The 15,309-nt window shown below is 49.1% G+C and overlaps 1 protein-coding gene across 1 annotated transcript in view; it reads left to right on the forward strand.

Annotated features, from left to right (window-relative positions):
• macrod2 (mono-ADP ribosylhydrolase 2) overlaps positions 1–15,309 on the forward strand; it is a 523,589-nt gene that overhangs the window by 470,076 nt on the left and 38,204 nt on the right. The window contains exon 9 of the mRNA XM_084461472.1: positions 9,012–9,090. Coding sequence (XP_084317598.1) covers positions 9,012–9,090 — 79 coding nt within the window. The remainder of the gene's footprint in view (positions 1–9,011; positions 9,091–15,309) is intronic.

The following is a 15,309-nucleotide window of genomic DNA, read 5'->3' on the forward strand; positions in this document are numbered from 1 at the left end:
GCGTGTGTGTGTGTGCGTGTGTGCGTGCGTGTGTAAACCTTTCAGTAAATTTGTGAGATAATATTATTGCATCACATATGTGTGCCTGGTGTTTGTGTGTGCGTGCGTGTGTGTGTGTGTGCGTACGTGCGCGCACATGAGACTAACCTGATGGCTGCAGCTGGCGAAGCTTAAAAGCAAACAAAACTTTAATGAAATTCACAAAAGGCTCAGAGCCCTCAGCGTCCCTTAATGCAGATGGTGGATCAGCAACGCTGCGGAAGAGAGGGAAAAACAGCTGATTATATCAGAGAAGAGTGAACATCGCGTTAGACCCGGCTCTGTGCTCTCTCGTAAAAGTAACAGAGTGGAGGTAATAGATTGTACAGAGTGTTTTTAATGAGAGCCCCCCCCCGCCCCCCCCCAACCCTGCTGAATTAAGCCATGCTGCAGGAACGTCCATGTGGCTCAGCCTAGCAGGGCGGGAGGGAATTATTAGCATTCCTTGGGGGGGGGGGGTATAGCACACCCTAACCTACAGTACGTCTCATCACTCATCTCTGTATCGTCGTCAGGATCTAATGCAGGAAAACATGCTTACAGAATATGAGTAAACACACACTACTAGAGTACACACACACACTACACCTGACTTGAGAGAGGCAGTGGAGCAGCTGGGCACCTTCACTCCCATGGTGTGTGTGTGTGTGTGTGTGTGTGTGTGTTCGTTTGTGTGTGTGTGTGTGTGTGTTTTTGTGTGTGTGTGTGTGTGTGTGTTCGTTTGTGCATGTGTGTGTGTTTTTGTGCATGTGTTTTTGTATGTATGTGTGTGTGTGTTCGTTTGTGCATGTGTTTTTGTATGTATGTGTGTGTGTGTGTGTGTGTGTGTGTGTGTGTGTTTGTTTGTGCATGTGTTTTTGTATGTGTGTGTGTGTGTGCATGCGTGTGTGTGTGTGGTGTGTAAGCACGTGTCCCCCAGCCTGCCAGAGTCACCCAGCAGCCCTTGTGGTCGGTTCCCAGAATGCCTGTGGGATCTGGGGAGCGTGGTCCCACATGCTGCTCTCAGGCAGTCACACCGCAGGGAGCCCTGGTTGGTCTCTCTCTCTCTCTCTCTCTCTCTCCCTCCCTCTCTCTTTCTCTCTTTCTCTCTTTCACTCTCTCTCTCTCTCCCTCCCTTTCTCTTTCTCTCTTTCTCTCTTTCTCTTTCTCTCTCTCTCTCTCTCTCTCTCTCTCTCTCTCCCTCTCCCTCCCTCTCTCTTTCTCTCTCCCTCCCTCTCTCTCTCTTTCTCTCTCCCTGCCTCTCTCTTTCTCTCCCTCTCTCTCTCTCTCTCCCTCCCTCTCTCTTTCTCTCTCCCTCCCTCTCTCTCTCTCTCTCTCTCTCTCTCTCAGCTCTGTGTAATACAGGACAGGTCTACCTAGTCAAGGTCCAGACACACTGGAGGGTTTTCACCTGCTGGCCAATAGGCTCATATCATGCTGCCGCCATATTGGTGTCGGGTTGGCCAGACATATTAAGTCTGACGTAATCAAGTGGGAGAATGTGGAAGTGCCTGTTGTTAAAAAGAATTCAAGAACTAAAATAGTCTAAATAAGACACTTTCTCCCACCTGACTACATCAGGCTTGACCAATATGGCGGCCGTGTGGTATAAGCCTATTGTGTCAGAACCCCTCCCACCTATGATCGTTGTTTATGTGGATTGCTGTTTATTATCAGTAGTTGTTACCAAGGCAACAGTTACTCTTCCTGGGGGCTGTGCAGGGCTTAAAGAAGCGAAGATGTTTCACCTGGCTGCACACTCCGTCCCCCTGCCCCCGGGAAAACTCAACAGCTCTTATAGCCCTCTTGTCCAACGGACGCCACCGGTGTATTGACCAAATCCACTGACCTATGAAGACGGAAAAATGAAGCAGTTCGCCAACGTGACAGGTTAGACGCTACTCTTATCAGTGATGGTGAGATGATGAGCCGAGACACAGAGGTCCAGCCACACGTGTGAAGCGGCCATCGGTCAGCTTCACATTTAATGCAAGTCTATTGGTGGTCAATAGGGGCTTTGGGGTGCCGGGGACCGCTGGTCTCTCTAGCTACTCTCACCAGAGAGGCGATGAGCTGAGGAGGACTCCCCGATACAAAGGTCATATAAAGGTCACCCTGGATGACAGTCACCTGTGGACCCGTAGGGAGGGCTTGGGTTAACGTGGCAAAAAACAGAACGCAGGTGGAAGGATATAGACATGCGCCCCACTCTCTCACACACACACACGCACACACACACGCACGCACACGTATACACACACACACATACACACACGCATGCACACACGCACGCACACACACATATACACACACACACACAAACACACACACACAGATACACACACACACACACACACACACACACACACACACACTCGCACACACACATGCACACACACACCCGTATACATGCACACACGCATACACACACACATGCACACTCCCTCCCTACATGGTGGTCCTTGCAGGACAGTGGAGGCTCACAGTGATGCATCCCACCTGGTCAGGCCGTTACCTGGGCAGCAGTGCATCCTGGATGCAGCTGCCATGTGAGCCCCCCACCACTGCGGCCAAACCCTCCAGAATATTCATTAGCAGTGGTGATGTTGAAGTCTTATTTTCATTACTGTCAGTGCCAATGAGCTGCTAAACACTTAGCAGCAGTCAGATGGACTCTGCTGCATTTCCCGTGGGAGGCTAGTGACATCTTGGCCATTCTACGGTACGGTTTAGAGCCAAACATAACTGTCAAAGAATATCTACAACCTCTTGTGTACTTCTTGTAATGATGACCTGGCAGTGGCTATTTAAGCTTGTTTATCGGTTGGATGTCACACAAGGGATTCTTGTGCAAAGTTATCTTCTCAATTTGTGTAATCCTGAATAATGAAAAGTAGAGATTTGATGTGATGAAGGCTACAATTCAGTCAGCAGGATTTGGTAAATCAAACTTTACAGTTATTTGGCTGTGGAACAACCAGAAACTACTTAGAAGCCATTCAAAGCCAAATGCTGTCTGTTTCTATTCCAGTGAACCATTTTTTATTAGGAGGGGATCTAAAATATAGTTCCTTTTTTTGTTCTGCTCTCTGGTGTGCAGAAAAGTTCTGGGGTCTGGGTATAAACAATTTGTTCAGCTCTTATTTGCACAAAAGACCCAGACACGTGTAATGTTAAATTAACATATTGATTGCTGATGTGCTATCTCTTAAGGTCTTGTGAAGCCAACAGAACTTTTTAATTTAATCCCTACAATATCCAGTGTGTTTTACCCTGCGCAGTTATGGAAACAACGCAACGATTTGTTGCAGTGATGAATTAACCAGACAGCGTGCCATTAGAAGCTAACACTTGTGTTTAATCATGCTCAACCTAGGAGCCATGCACGAGTTCTGTATATATGCATTAGCATTTTACCAACAGCCATCGTCTCATTAGCGTAGCCGGCTGTGCTCCGTTGACTCTCCTCACCGTGAACTGGTGAGCGACTCATGTCGAGCAGACAGCACCGGCTCTAAAGACGTGAACGGATCAGTCTCAGCACTTTCTCCTGAGCCCCAGTGCCACTTCCCCCTTTGAAGCGTCGATCCGGGCGTTTTGTTCAAAGGCTAACCTTCTCTGGGCACGTCTTTGAAATGATAATTGAGTTGGGGGGGGGCAGTGCAGACAGGGTCAAACAAAGTCAAACCGAAGAGTGGACCACCTCTTCACCTCTCCTGCACCTGGCTGAGCTGAACCCAACCCAACCTACACACCAGCTCCATCCCACACGAGGGAATAGACGATCGAAAAAAACCCCGCAGATTCTGAACTTTCAACTCGTCTGTGTTAGACACCCTGACGGACGGACGTTAAAATACGGCTTGAACTCAGCCCACACCGCCGTACACGGTGATAATTATGAGGCTCGTCACCGACGTCGTAGAAACACACGGACGTGCGTGTCACGTCCAGTTTCTCCCCGGGCGTGTTTCACGGCCGGGGCCCAGGTGGGTGTGATTACATGGGTAATAAGGGCCGGGTCGGACCCACCTGCCTCCTCTTGAGCGGCGTTAACTGTGCACGCTAACAACAAAGTGGACGAGCGCCCCATTTGATGTTCATTTGATGATGTCCGCTCAGGCTTTGTCTCACAGTCGTTTGTCTCTGGCTCCCCACCTCTCTCTCTCTCTCTCTCTCTCTCTCTCTCTCTCTCCACACCAGAATTAATTCATTAATCTCTCCCGCCAAGAGCTGCGTTGCTCAGTGCGTGCTGATGCGTGATGCGTATTGATGTGTTTCATGTCGTACCATCACCTATGACAAATACACCACATTATCGTTCTCCAACCGTTAACACCACGCTCCGCTCCCCAACGTCCTCATCACCCATCTGGACCGGAATATATAAAAAAAAACTGAGATCCACTCATAACTGAGCTGTCCAGGATACACACACACACACACACACTCCCTCTCACACATACAGTACAAGGACACACACACTCACAAGCAAGCACACACACACGTGCACAAAGATGCATGGACACACACACACACACACTCACGCGGACACACACACCCATGTCTCTCGGGGTTGAGCTCCAGCTGGAGGGGACATGCTAGGCCAACCCGTCCTTATTATTGTTTGTGACAGAATCAAGAAGGAAATGCAGGTAGCGCGTGTGCGTGTCCCGGGGCCTGCCCGTCTGACTCCGCTGGCAGTGCCCTCCATGTAATTACAGGCACGGGTGCCCAGCCATGACAGCTCATCTGCTCGCCAGCCAGCAGGAGGCCGGGGCGAGCGGTGAGACAGAGCACAGACACGGGTTCACAAACTTAAAAAACTACACACACACACACACACACACACATCACCGCCGCACGACCGGGGTGTTAGCAGGTATGGTGTTACAATAACTGTTTTGGTGTCGGATCGTCCTGTGTTGGCGACATCGTCTGTCAGTGTGACTGTTGTGGCCGGTCCAGAGCTTGTTGGAATGGATGGCGGTATGGAAATGAGCTCTAGAGGCCTGGGTGGTCAGGTTGAACGCTGGGCATTATCATTTTAATCACTTTCAGTCATACAGTATACCCAGGGCTCATTTACAATGCATAGGGTTTGATATTGAATTGATTAAATGGATAAAATGTTTCATTGGTGATCTAGATTATAACTTACATCATGAGATATTTGGATACTGACTTTTGTACAGCGTTAAAGAATAATTAATTTGGAGGGGGGGGGGGGGGGGGGCATACTAGGAGGACATTTTCCACATCGGTGCATTTCTCAGCTAGTGGCATCGGCCTGAGGTCAGCAGGTCTCCTCCAAGCCCAACCCCCTGCCTGAGCCGCACGGCCATCGCAACGCACGGTCCCACGCCTTGTTGTGCAGCTCTCACTCGCACAGCCCCTCCCACCTGCAACCAGGGACCCAATCATCTCGCACAACCCCCTTTGGCAACAGCCCTCCAATCAGGGATGAGTAATGGCCGGGCTGGCCAGCATGCAGTGATCCCAGCTTTCTAATTAGTCTTCCATTAACTTCCCCCAACCCTGGCTTCCGCAGGACGCGCACTCAATGCACCCAGGGTCCCCTATCCTTCACAACTCCATAATGGCTGCGCTGTTCAGCCAATCAGAATGGGACGCTGGGGACTGCTGGGGCTTGACTGACACATGAACCGTGTGTCAAATTCCACTAATTATTTGCGCTCTATTTCAAAAGTCACAAGCGTGTATGTACCATTTATAACGGGTACTTCCTTTTTTCCCCCCAAGACCCTTTTTTTCTGTCAGGATTTGATGCTGAATTTGAGCGTTTGCAGGCGAGCCTGAGCTGTGACCGTCCGTGGCCGTCCTCAGTCAGCGTGGACGCTGGACAACTTGTGTTGGGAGGAGATAAGCCGCCTGGCTGACTCTGTGACCCCCAAACTGTGTGACTTTAGAAAGAGTGTGTGGCTTTCTGCTAGGGTTCAGATGTAAGGGAGAAACAGACATCCACAGCGGATTGGGGTGAGCTGGGGGGGGGGGGGGGGTCGTCACAGGCCTGTGTCTGACTTGCTGACTTGATTTCCTTTCATATTGCGAATACCTCACGTTTGTCCTCTGGTCAGGATGGCGGTTCTGACATGGGTGTAATCTCAGAGGTGATTCCTGGACTGGCGTCTGTTCTGATTCACCACGCTGCTCCTTCTGCTGTTCATCACGGCGTCTACAGTATGTATCTAATCTGCCGGGGGGGGGGGGGGGGCTCCATTAGGTCCCTTCACATACAGAGCCAAGAACAGAAAGAGCATACCCCCCCCCCCCACCCACCTCAGGTCCACATGTCAAGGACTCTCAGGTTTACATGTGTGACTGATCGCCGAGACCCACACACACACACACACACACACACACACACCGCCCACCCTCTTTCATACCAACCACACCAGAGGAGACAGGCTATCATGACTTTAATTACAGGCATTTAAATGAACAACCTGTGTGTGTGTGTGTGTGTGTGTGTGTGTGTGTGTGTGTGTGTGTGTGTGTGTGTGTGTGTGTGTGTGTGCGCGCGCATGTGCGTGCATGCGTTTTTGTGACTAGATACTGTAGAGACAGAGAGAGAGACATAGTTGGAGAGGGATGGAGAGAGAATAAAACAGTGTATGGGGGGGGGGGGGTTAGTGAGGGAAGTGTTGAACATGTGTGTGTTTCCATGCAAGGCATGAATTCATGACTCCTCGTGTTTCTCAGTGGCCAGTCAGGTTATAAGACGGGGCTCAATAAAAGACTAATGGAAATTCCTGGGGACCCGACCACAGGACAGCGTAGTGGCTCCCCGGGAATTTCCATCATTCTCCTCCCCGCCCCCCCCCTCTGTGCTTTAGCTCCAGGTATGCGCCCAGTATCAGTTCCTCTCACACAGTCTGTTTGTCAGCAGGCCTGCGACATCAAAGCAGCTTTAAAGCTTTCTTTGATTTTCCACTGGGGTGAGGGGCCAGAACAGCCCCCCACCCAAGACATCCAGCTGAATAAAATGTTCTTCATCTTCAACATTCTGGATTGAATTCATAACATTCCCTCCAAAGCACAGGCCATGAAGTATTATTAGATGCGTGTGGCTGCCTCAACAACACAAGGCTGTTGAATGGGATTCTTGCGAAGCGCTGGAGCAGCAGGGGCCAGGAGAATCTCTTTTATCTGCTTCTAACACCACTGTTACAGATATGGGGGGCATAATGGCTGTTGTGTAGAATTGCCATATTCAGCGGAGAGATTATCTGCCTTGCGTAATGCATCTTCTTCACTGTGGGAGAGGCCTGCCTGTCTGTCTGCCTGCCTGTCTGTTTGTCTGCCTGCATGCCTGTCTGTGTGTGTCTGTCTGTCTATTTGTCTGTCTATGTGTCTGTCTGTCTGTTTGTAAGTGCATTGTGTTGCCTCTGTGTCTGAAATGTGCTATATAAATACGTTTGATTTGATTTGATTTGTCTGTCTGTCTGTCTGTCTGTCTGTCTGTCTGTCTGTCTGTCTGTCTGTCTGTCTGCCACCTCCACTGATGATTGAATAACCTGAATAGATAAACTGTCTTAAGTCAATCAAAGTATTCCCCTCCTAGCTGGCAAAGCTGTTACAGCATGTACTGTAGTATACTACAATTGTATAGCTTAACAAGGCCATCATCCTACTTTAAAAAAAAAAAAAAACTGCAAATACATGAATACATGTCCAACAATGAACTTTGATGTTTAATATCTCTGAACTATACTAAACAGAGGTAGAACCTTCTAATTCTAAGGTGACATAGTGTACAGGTGTGTTACTAGGCTCTCCTTGCTCTGTAAAGATGTTGCAAGTGTGAGTTCTGGGGAAGTTGACAGTTCGCAATTCTATCATCTTTCTTTGAATTTGAGCAGGAGTTATGGGAAGTTATATGTAATCAGTCAGGGGATTTATTTTTCGTTTTGAAAAAACATTTTCTGAAAAGCTCTCGGATTGTTACTGAGCTGCATAATTCAGTGAGGGCATTCTAAAACCTAAACTTTGAAAAATGTAATGCATTTCAATGAAGCGTGATAGGTAATCCTTACCCAAGATTATGGGGTACTATTTAAAATACTGGGGAAAAGTAAAGAGATGATAAACTACTTATACAGCAATTACCGGCAGTGAAATCATAGTCACAGAAATCAAATATATTATATGAAATCTAAGTCACAGAAAGTAGCTCTGATCATGAGTTCTTTGTCCCTTTCTGTTCACAATGTCTCAGCTGATGTCCCTCTCTGCTGCTCTGTAGTGGTCAGTAACTGCAGTGTTACCCAGGTCCCAAACTAACAAACGGCTCCTATTCAGAAATGGTCATCTGATTTAATGTATTATAGTGTTGGGCGAAGCCTTCGCCGTGGAACTGGTTTGGGTGGTCTTGAATGGAAAGGCGACTAATTGGATTTCTGAACCCGTAATTTGGCGCTGACTATGTCCCGTTGGCGCAGGCCTCTATCGTCGGATCGTTTCTCGTCCATCCAGGGCGCTGAAACGGGCCAGATAGATCATGGCCGACCCCTCCCACCCGGGCTATGACCTCTTCACACCGCTCCCCTCTGGCGGGAGGATGAAAGGACGGTCGTGAAAGACCAAAACTGCTCGACACAGGAACAGCTTTTTCCCCACGGCCATCAGCCTTATTGACAAGGCTCCCCTCTGGCTCTCTCCTCCGCCAGCTGCAATTTTTGCACTAAACTGACTCTTGCACTTACTCTTTGTATTCCAATCGCACTGCTAGTTTTTGCACTGTTTGTATCTTGCACTGTCCTGTCCTGTCCTTGCACTACATTGTCGTGTTGATGTAAAGCACCACAGTGTCTCAAAAATGCCTATGTATGTACAGTATAGTACACATGTAAATAAACAATTCTGATTCTGATTTACTGTGCAATTTCTGTTGTCTGAAGCTCGCTCAGAGACGCCTCCTGAGACGTGCTGTTGCTGTAACGGAACCTGACCTCTCGTGTCATCCCATGCAGGTCACGCGGGTCATCTTCTGCGTCTTCCTGGAGACCGACTACAACATCTACAAGGAAAAAATCCCTCACATCTTCCAAGGTAAGGCTGGGCTGATTTGGACCGTGTCTTGCCTTCTCACTGACATCCTGTTGTTTGAGACTCGGGGTCTCGTCGGTGCGTCTGGCAGTGTTTTTGTCTTTGTGCTGTTGTTTCAGGAGGTGATTTAATGAGAGAGACATATTCCACTGTGAGGATGACGATGCCCTCTGTCCTTCTACCAAGGACTCACTCCTCCCGGTGTGTGTGTGTGTATGCGTGCGTGCGTACGAGGGTTCGGGTGTCAACATCCCCCCCCGAGCGTCCCTGCGGGCCCAGCCCGGCGTCCGTGCTGGGGGGGGACACGGCTCTCAGCGGACGAGCCTGTCTAATCCAGACGATAAATAAACACACATTATGTTCTGCCTCCCGCTCCCTCTGCCTCTCTCCTCCCTCCCTCTCTCCACGGCCTCCCCCCCCACCTCCGCCCCGCGCCCGTCCCCGACTCCTCCTGGGGGCCCCCGGCAAGCGGTGCCACCGGCTCTGACGGGGCCCCGTGGAGGATTGGGCCGGGCGAGTCGGGAGAGAGCCCGGCGGCGAAGGCAGAAGCGGAGGCGGCGGCGCCAAGCTAGCATCATCTCCCGTTTGCCCCGCTTTTTCCCCCGCCACCTCCCCCAATGGAATACACCGCTTCCAGACTGTTCGTCTCCGTTCTCCCAGGTGGAGAGGTGTTCTGCTCTCTCCCGTCATCCGTCTCCCCCCCCCCCCCGTCTCCCCTCGGAGACTCCCTGTCCTGAAAGATTGCGTTCGCCGGCGAGGCTGTAATTATATTGCCCGCCCTCCTGCTCCCAGGACCCGTCTCATCATATTAGTGCCGTGAGATGAGATTCTGGAGCCACTGTTTTCCAGTTATCACTTCCCCCCCCAGTTTATAAGGCGCCACCGCGTCGCTGTAAGCCTGCTGTGCCGCATACCCATGGCTGAGACCAGAGGGCTACAGTCATAACACGCCGTCGTCCAGGGCAGCGACAGAGACGATGATGCCTCTCGAAGATATTAACAAGTGGCTAATGGGGGTCTTAGAGGTCCAGCTAATGCACTGAAATGAATTCAGGGACCTCTGGAGAGAGGCATGGCCGCACCGTCCTCTGTGTCACGCCGCATGGTTTTCCTCATCGCGCAGTCCGGCTTGTGACGTGCCGTCCGGCCGCCTTTTTTTTGGCGTTGGGAGCGGCCAGCGTGTGGGTGGCTGGTGAAATTTCAGCCCTTCAGCCAGACTAGAAATGGCTGAGTAGGTGTCGCACCCAGGGCCCGCACGGCAACGCGGGAACACACGCTGACCGAGTCGCGTAGGGCCCCCGAAGACCCGACTCTATCACGCACCGTCTGCTCAGCCTGAGTGGCGGCAGCCCATTGTCGCACTGCTCCGCGCCCCCCTGCCACCACCGCCCCCGCCTTCTCCTCCTCTCCCCCTCCATCTCTCTCCTACTCACTCGATGTCACACTCGCTCCCCGTCTTTCCCTGCACCTCTGGCTCTCTCTTGCCATGCCCCCCCCACTCACTCACGCTCCTCCAATCCACCTCACTTACACTATTCTCTCTCTCCCACTCTCCCCTGCCCCCCCCCAACTCACCGCTGGCCACTGGGGGTGTGAGTGGCTGCTTTATTTCTTTCTGTAATGTGGTGTATTGCAGCAGGGACGTGTGTAGCTGGTAACTGACCGACAATCAGATGGCTCTGAAGCATGTCTATGCTGGCGCGAGGCCCTGGATGGCTCCTCCCCCCCTCTCCTCTCCCTGTTCTCATTATTCATTGTTTCCTCATGTTGCCGTTTTCTGTCAGGTGGCAGTGAATGGAGAGGGAACACAAAAAACAGTTCATTTCAGTTCAGTTCATACAGGATATTGTTTTATTATAATATGGCTCCACACAAGCTGTCGATATGAGAAAGTCAAAATGAGGCTGCGAGGCACACACACACACACGTGCGCACACACGCGCACACACACAACATGCGCACACACACACACACACTCACACACGAAAATATAGCCTACTTTTATTTCAATCTCTAATTGTTCAATCTCAATCCACGCTGCTGTGATAACAATATCATATAACAGTACTACTGTTCACCTTATTATTGATTTCTGTATGTTGTCCTGTAAGAGATGAATGGTGAACTCCATGAACTCAGACAGATATATTATTGCCATTCATTTTAACATTTCCCTTTGTTCCCTTTGTTCCTTTTTCCTTTTTTCCAGTATCCAAACTCTATATCCAATTGCTATTTTGATTTTTGATCATTGACACACACACGAACAAACCATCCTAGGCTATTGTTCAATGATTAGAGATCCAATTTCTGAATATTATTCCAGATTAAAACTGTATTAAAACATATTTGAGGGGTTCTTTTGCAAAAACAAACATCTCTGTTTGTAGACCTACTGTATTAGCTACATGTCTGCCCATATCTGCACGGTGAGGAGAGTGGATAGGGTTTAAATAGTAGGCCTACTTATCTCTTGATGTTGATGTTACAGGGTTTAAAATAGTAGGCATATTCATCTCTTGATGGTGATGTTACAGGGTTTAAATAGTAGGCCTATTCATCTCTTGATGGTGATGTTACAGGGTTTAAATAGTAGGCCTATTCATCTCTTGATGGTGATGTTACAGGGTTTAAATAGTAGGCCTATTCATCTCTTGATGGTGATGTTACAGGGTTTAAAATAGTAGGCCTACTCATCTCTTGATGGTGATGTTACAGAGTGACAACATGCGGGACATGGACAGACAGTTGGTGTATTCATACAGTACTAACATTCATACACCCTAATATTTATTGACAAGCACAAACTTTCGCATCTGGATTGCTGACATAAACCCGTTCAATACCTCTCGTCATATTCAAGTCTCATCATAATATGGGAGGTACGGTATAACATGAGGGAATGGATGAAAAACTTAAAACAAACTGATAATAAGGACTATATATTGGAAGATTTGGACGGAATTAGCGTCTGACTGTTCTCCTTAGCCAGACGCTCAGAACGGAGAATATAAACACAGCCAGTGGCTTTGTTATATAAAGGGCCGCGCACACACTCTGCCTGTTTCACCAACTTGACATGGTTCATCTCTGCTCTGCACGAGGACGTTCCCACTGTCTCTACCAGAAGCCTTCCTTCCTCTACCAGTATTTTGTTCTGCGCGTTGTATGAAGCAAAGCCTGCAATATGCACGGGAGCGCCATCTTTGTTGTGGTACAACAGCGTTTCTGTGATGCATGGTTGGGGGGGGGGGGGCGGCAGATTGGGCCAGGCAGAGAGGAGGGGAGATGAAGACTGTGTGAGAGCTGTTGGGCCCCCGCCAGGGGAAGCAAAGCCAGTGTGTCATGGTGGGTTAGCAGTCTCACAACCAGGCAGGGACACAGCCAAGGCCAGTTAATTGTATTTGGATGGCACATTTAAAACAACCTTGACCAACATGATGCACAGGAATACCAAAAACAGCTATATAAAAAAATAACGATCAACATAATAATAATAATAATAATAACAATTATTATTATTATTATTATTATTGTCATTGTTGTTGTTGTTATTATTATTATTATTATTATTATTATTATTATGTTGATTGTTATACTCATACTCTAATATTCTAATACTCCCAATTGCAGCACAATTTAAAATTATGTCGAGGTGTCTAGCCCAACTCAAATTGAATGCCAACGAGAAGAGGTGGGTCTTCAACAACGACTTATACATTCCTAGGGTCTGGCCAGTTCTTATAGGTAAACTGTTCAGAGATCAGGGGCAGCCACCACGAAGGCTCGGTCAGAGCCTAGATCTCTGAACATCCAGTTGCAGCTAGTTGGTCGACCTTGGTTGTCTAACTGGAGTGTGATGGTCCAAGAGTTCTGCTAGATAGGGTGGTACCAGCCCATTTAAAGCCTTAATAACAAACAGCAAAATCTTAAAATCAATTTCTAAGCGGACAGGACGTCAGTGGAGGGAGGTTAATACAGGTGTCATGTGATCACACTTTCTTTTAAGTTAAAAGACAAGCGGCTGCATTCTGTACTAGCTACAGACGGCAGAGAGACAACTGTTCAACTGTTCAAGATAGGGTTTAACCTTGGCTAGAAGTCACAACTGAAAGGAGCTATCAAAAATTACACCAAGATTCATTATAAAGGTTGGAATGCAGGAAGCTCAAAGGCCGAGAGTTACTCTTAGAGTACCGTCATGTTCATTCAATAGGGCAGATTAACAAACATAATGATCTCAGTCTGCTTTCATTAAGACTGAGAACGTTTAAACCCATCCAAGTTTTAATATCCTCTAACGGTTAGACAAGGATTGTCTGCTGCCTTTGTTAAACTGGTTAGAGTCTAACCAGTTTAACAAAGGCAGCAGACAATCCTTGTTTTTTATAGGCCAACAGACTGGCTGGGTTAGCGTTTCTCCAGGTGCGGTCTCTCGGGGCAGAGGTGAGGGGGTGGTACTGCTGTGCAGCGTGGCCGGACATGGGCGTCGGTCCGAATAATTCTGATGGCTCCGTTCCACACGATGAACCCATCCTTAAGCACAACCAGCATTTAGGTAGAGGTCCGCGATTCTCTCCACATCTGTCATCGGTTGCTTTGTTCAGTACGAACCTTTGAAATCGATAGCCAGTACTTTCCAGGCAGCCCTTCACATGGTTAATATTAAGCTACAGTATCTATTCCATTCCCCAATCTCCCCACAACCCCCCCCCCCCCCCCCCCTCCAAACCCTCTAGCCTACTACTCCTTGTCCAAGGCCATCCTTTGCGTTCAGGTTACTGCCAGTTCTGCAGTGCTAACACCCATCATCAGCGCTGCTCTGGGTGATGGCCTTGGGACTGGAAACTTTTCGCTGACTAGCCCCGTTTAGGGGGTGTGGGGGAGGGTCTGGAGGAGGCCGGGGGGGGAGAGAGAGAGGGGGCAGGGAGTTCAGGAGGAGAGTAAGATAGACAGAGACTGTCACAGGGCGAGGTTTGAGGGGGCTAGGATAAGTTAAACCGTGTGGACGACTGTAACTCTGCTTGAGTAAATGGCTGCAACACTTTCTTAAACTCCTTAAACGGCCCACCACATCAGGTGAGCAATGAACCGTGGTAGAAACTGTTGTTCGTGACGCCTGCAGATAAGTAGTGGTCAAGCACAACCCTTTTGGTTTCTGTTTGGCGTATTGTGATCGGTGACAGTGTCATATCATCTCGGCGCGCCACTGTTGCACAATATTACTCATACTTGCTTACTTTGTTTCTTCACGCAGGGCTAGAGTAATGCTCTGCACTCTTTTATTCAGAGTTGTACAGAAGAAACGTCTGTCCCTGGGCACGCAGGGACCCGGATGGTTACTCTTCTACCCAACAGATGAAACAGCGTTTCATCAAAGAAGCTAACTCTTGCCTTTGTGTTCTAAACCGGGCTCACTGATACATACACACAAACACACACATACACACACTCTTCAAGCATGCTGAGCGCTGCAATATCTCAGTGTGTGTGTGTGTGTGTGTGTGAGGGACATGGGATGCTGTGGGCAGACATTCACAGACATCTCTCTCTCTCGCTTTCTCTCTCTCTCTCTCTCTCTCTCTCTCCCTCTCTCTCTCCCTCTCTCTCCCTCTCTTTCTCTCTCTCTCTCTCTCTCCCTCTCTCCCTCTCTCTCTGAGGGCCTCTCGCCCGCCATCTCATGCTGTGCCCGCTCCTTGTCACAGCGTCCACCCACAAACGCCTCCGGCGTGACTCAGTGTGACTCATTGTGCCTTGTCATACATTAAAATTAACAGGGCACTGAAATCAAACAATTTCTTTTTTCGGGTAGGCTAGTTACGGTAACAGTGTCTCTCTGAAACCCAGAGGTCTGTGGAAATGGGAGGTTTCATATGATTTGTGTCACACCTAATTGAAAAAGAGTGGTCTGTCTGGTGAATTTGCCAGCATCAAGGCTAGCTGGTGGAGAGCCTGGGGGGGGTCTGGCTGCGTGGAGCGCGTGTGACGACGATGATGACAGGGTTTTTCCCCTACATGGAGGAGATCCGGGGTGGTTTTATCAGGGGGAAATCACACACCTAGCCTGAACACCGGGAGAGTGTTGACTGTCGTAAACGTCAGCACCTGGTTGGCGACGTTTCAGTCCGGTGCCGACACACTGTGAATACCCATCACCGTGGAGACTAGACGTGTTGAATCTTCTTTGCCGCCATACTGTAACGTGTATAGTGGCTCAGAGTA

Source organism: Borostomias antarcticus (genome assembly GCF_949987555.1).
Source record: "Borostomias antarcticus genome assembly, chromosome: 2".
Taxonomy (NCBI): domain Eukaryota; kingdom Metazoa; phylum Chordata; class Actinopteri; order Stomiiformes; family Stomiidae; genus Borostomias; species Borostomias antarcticus.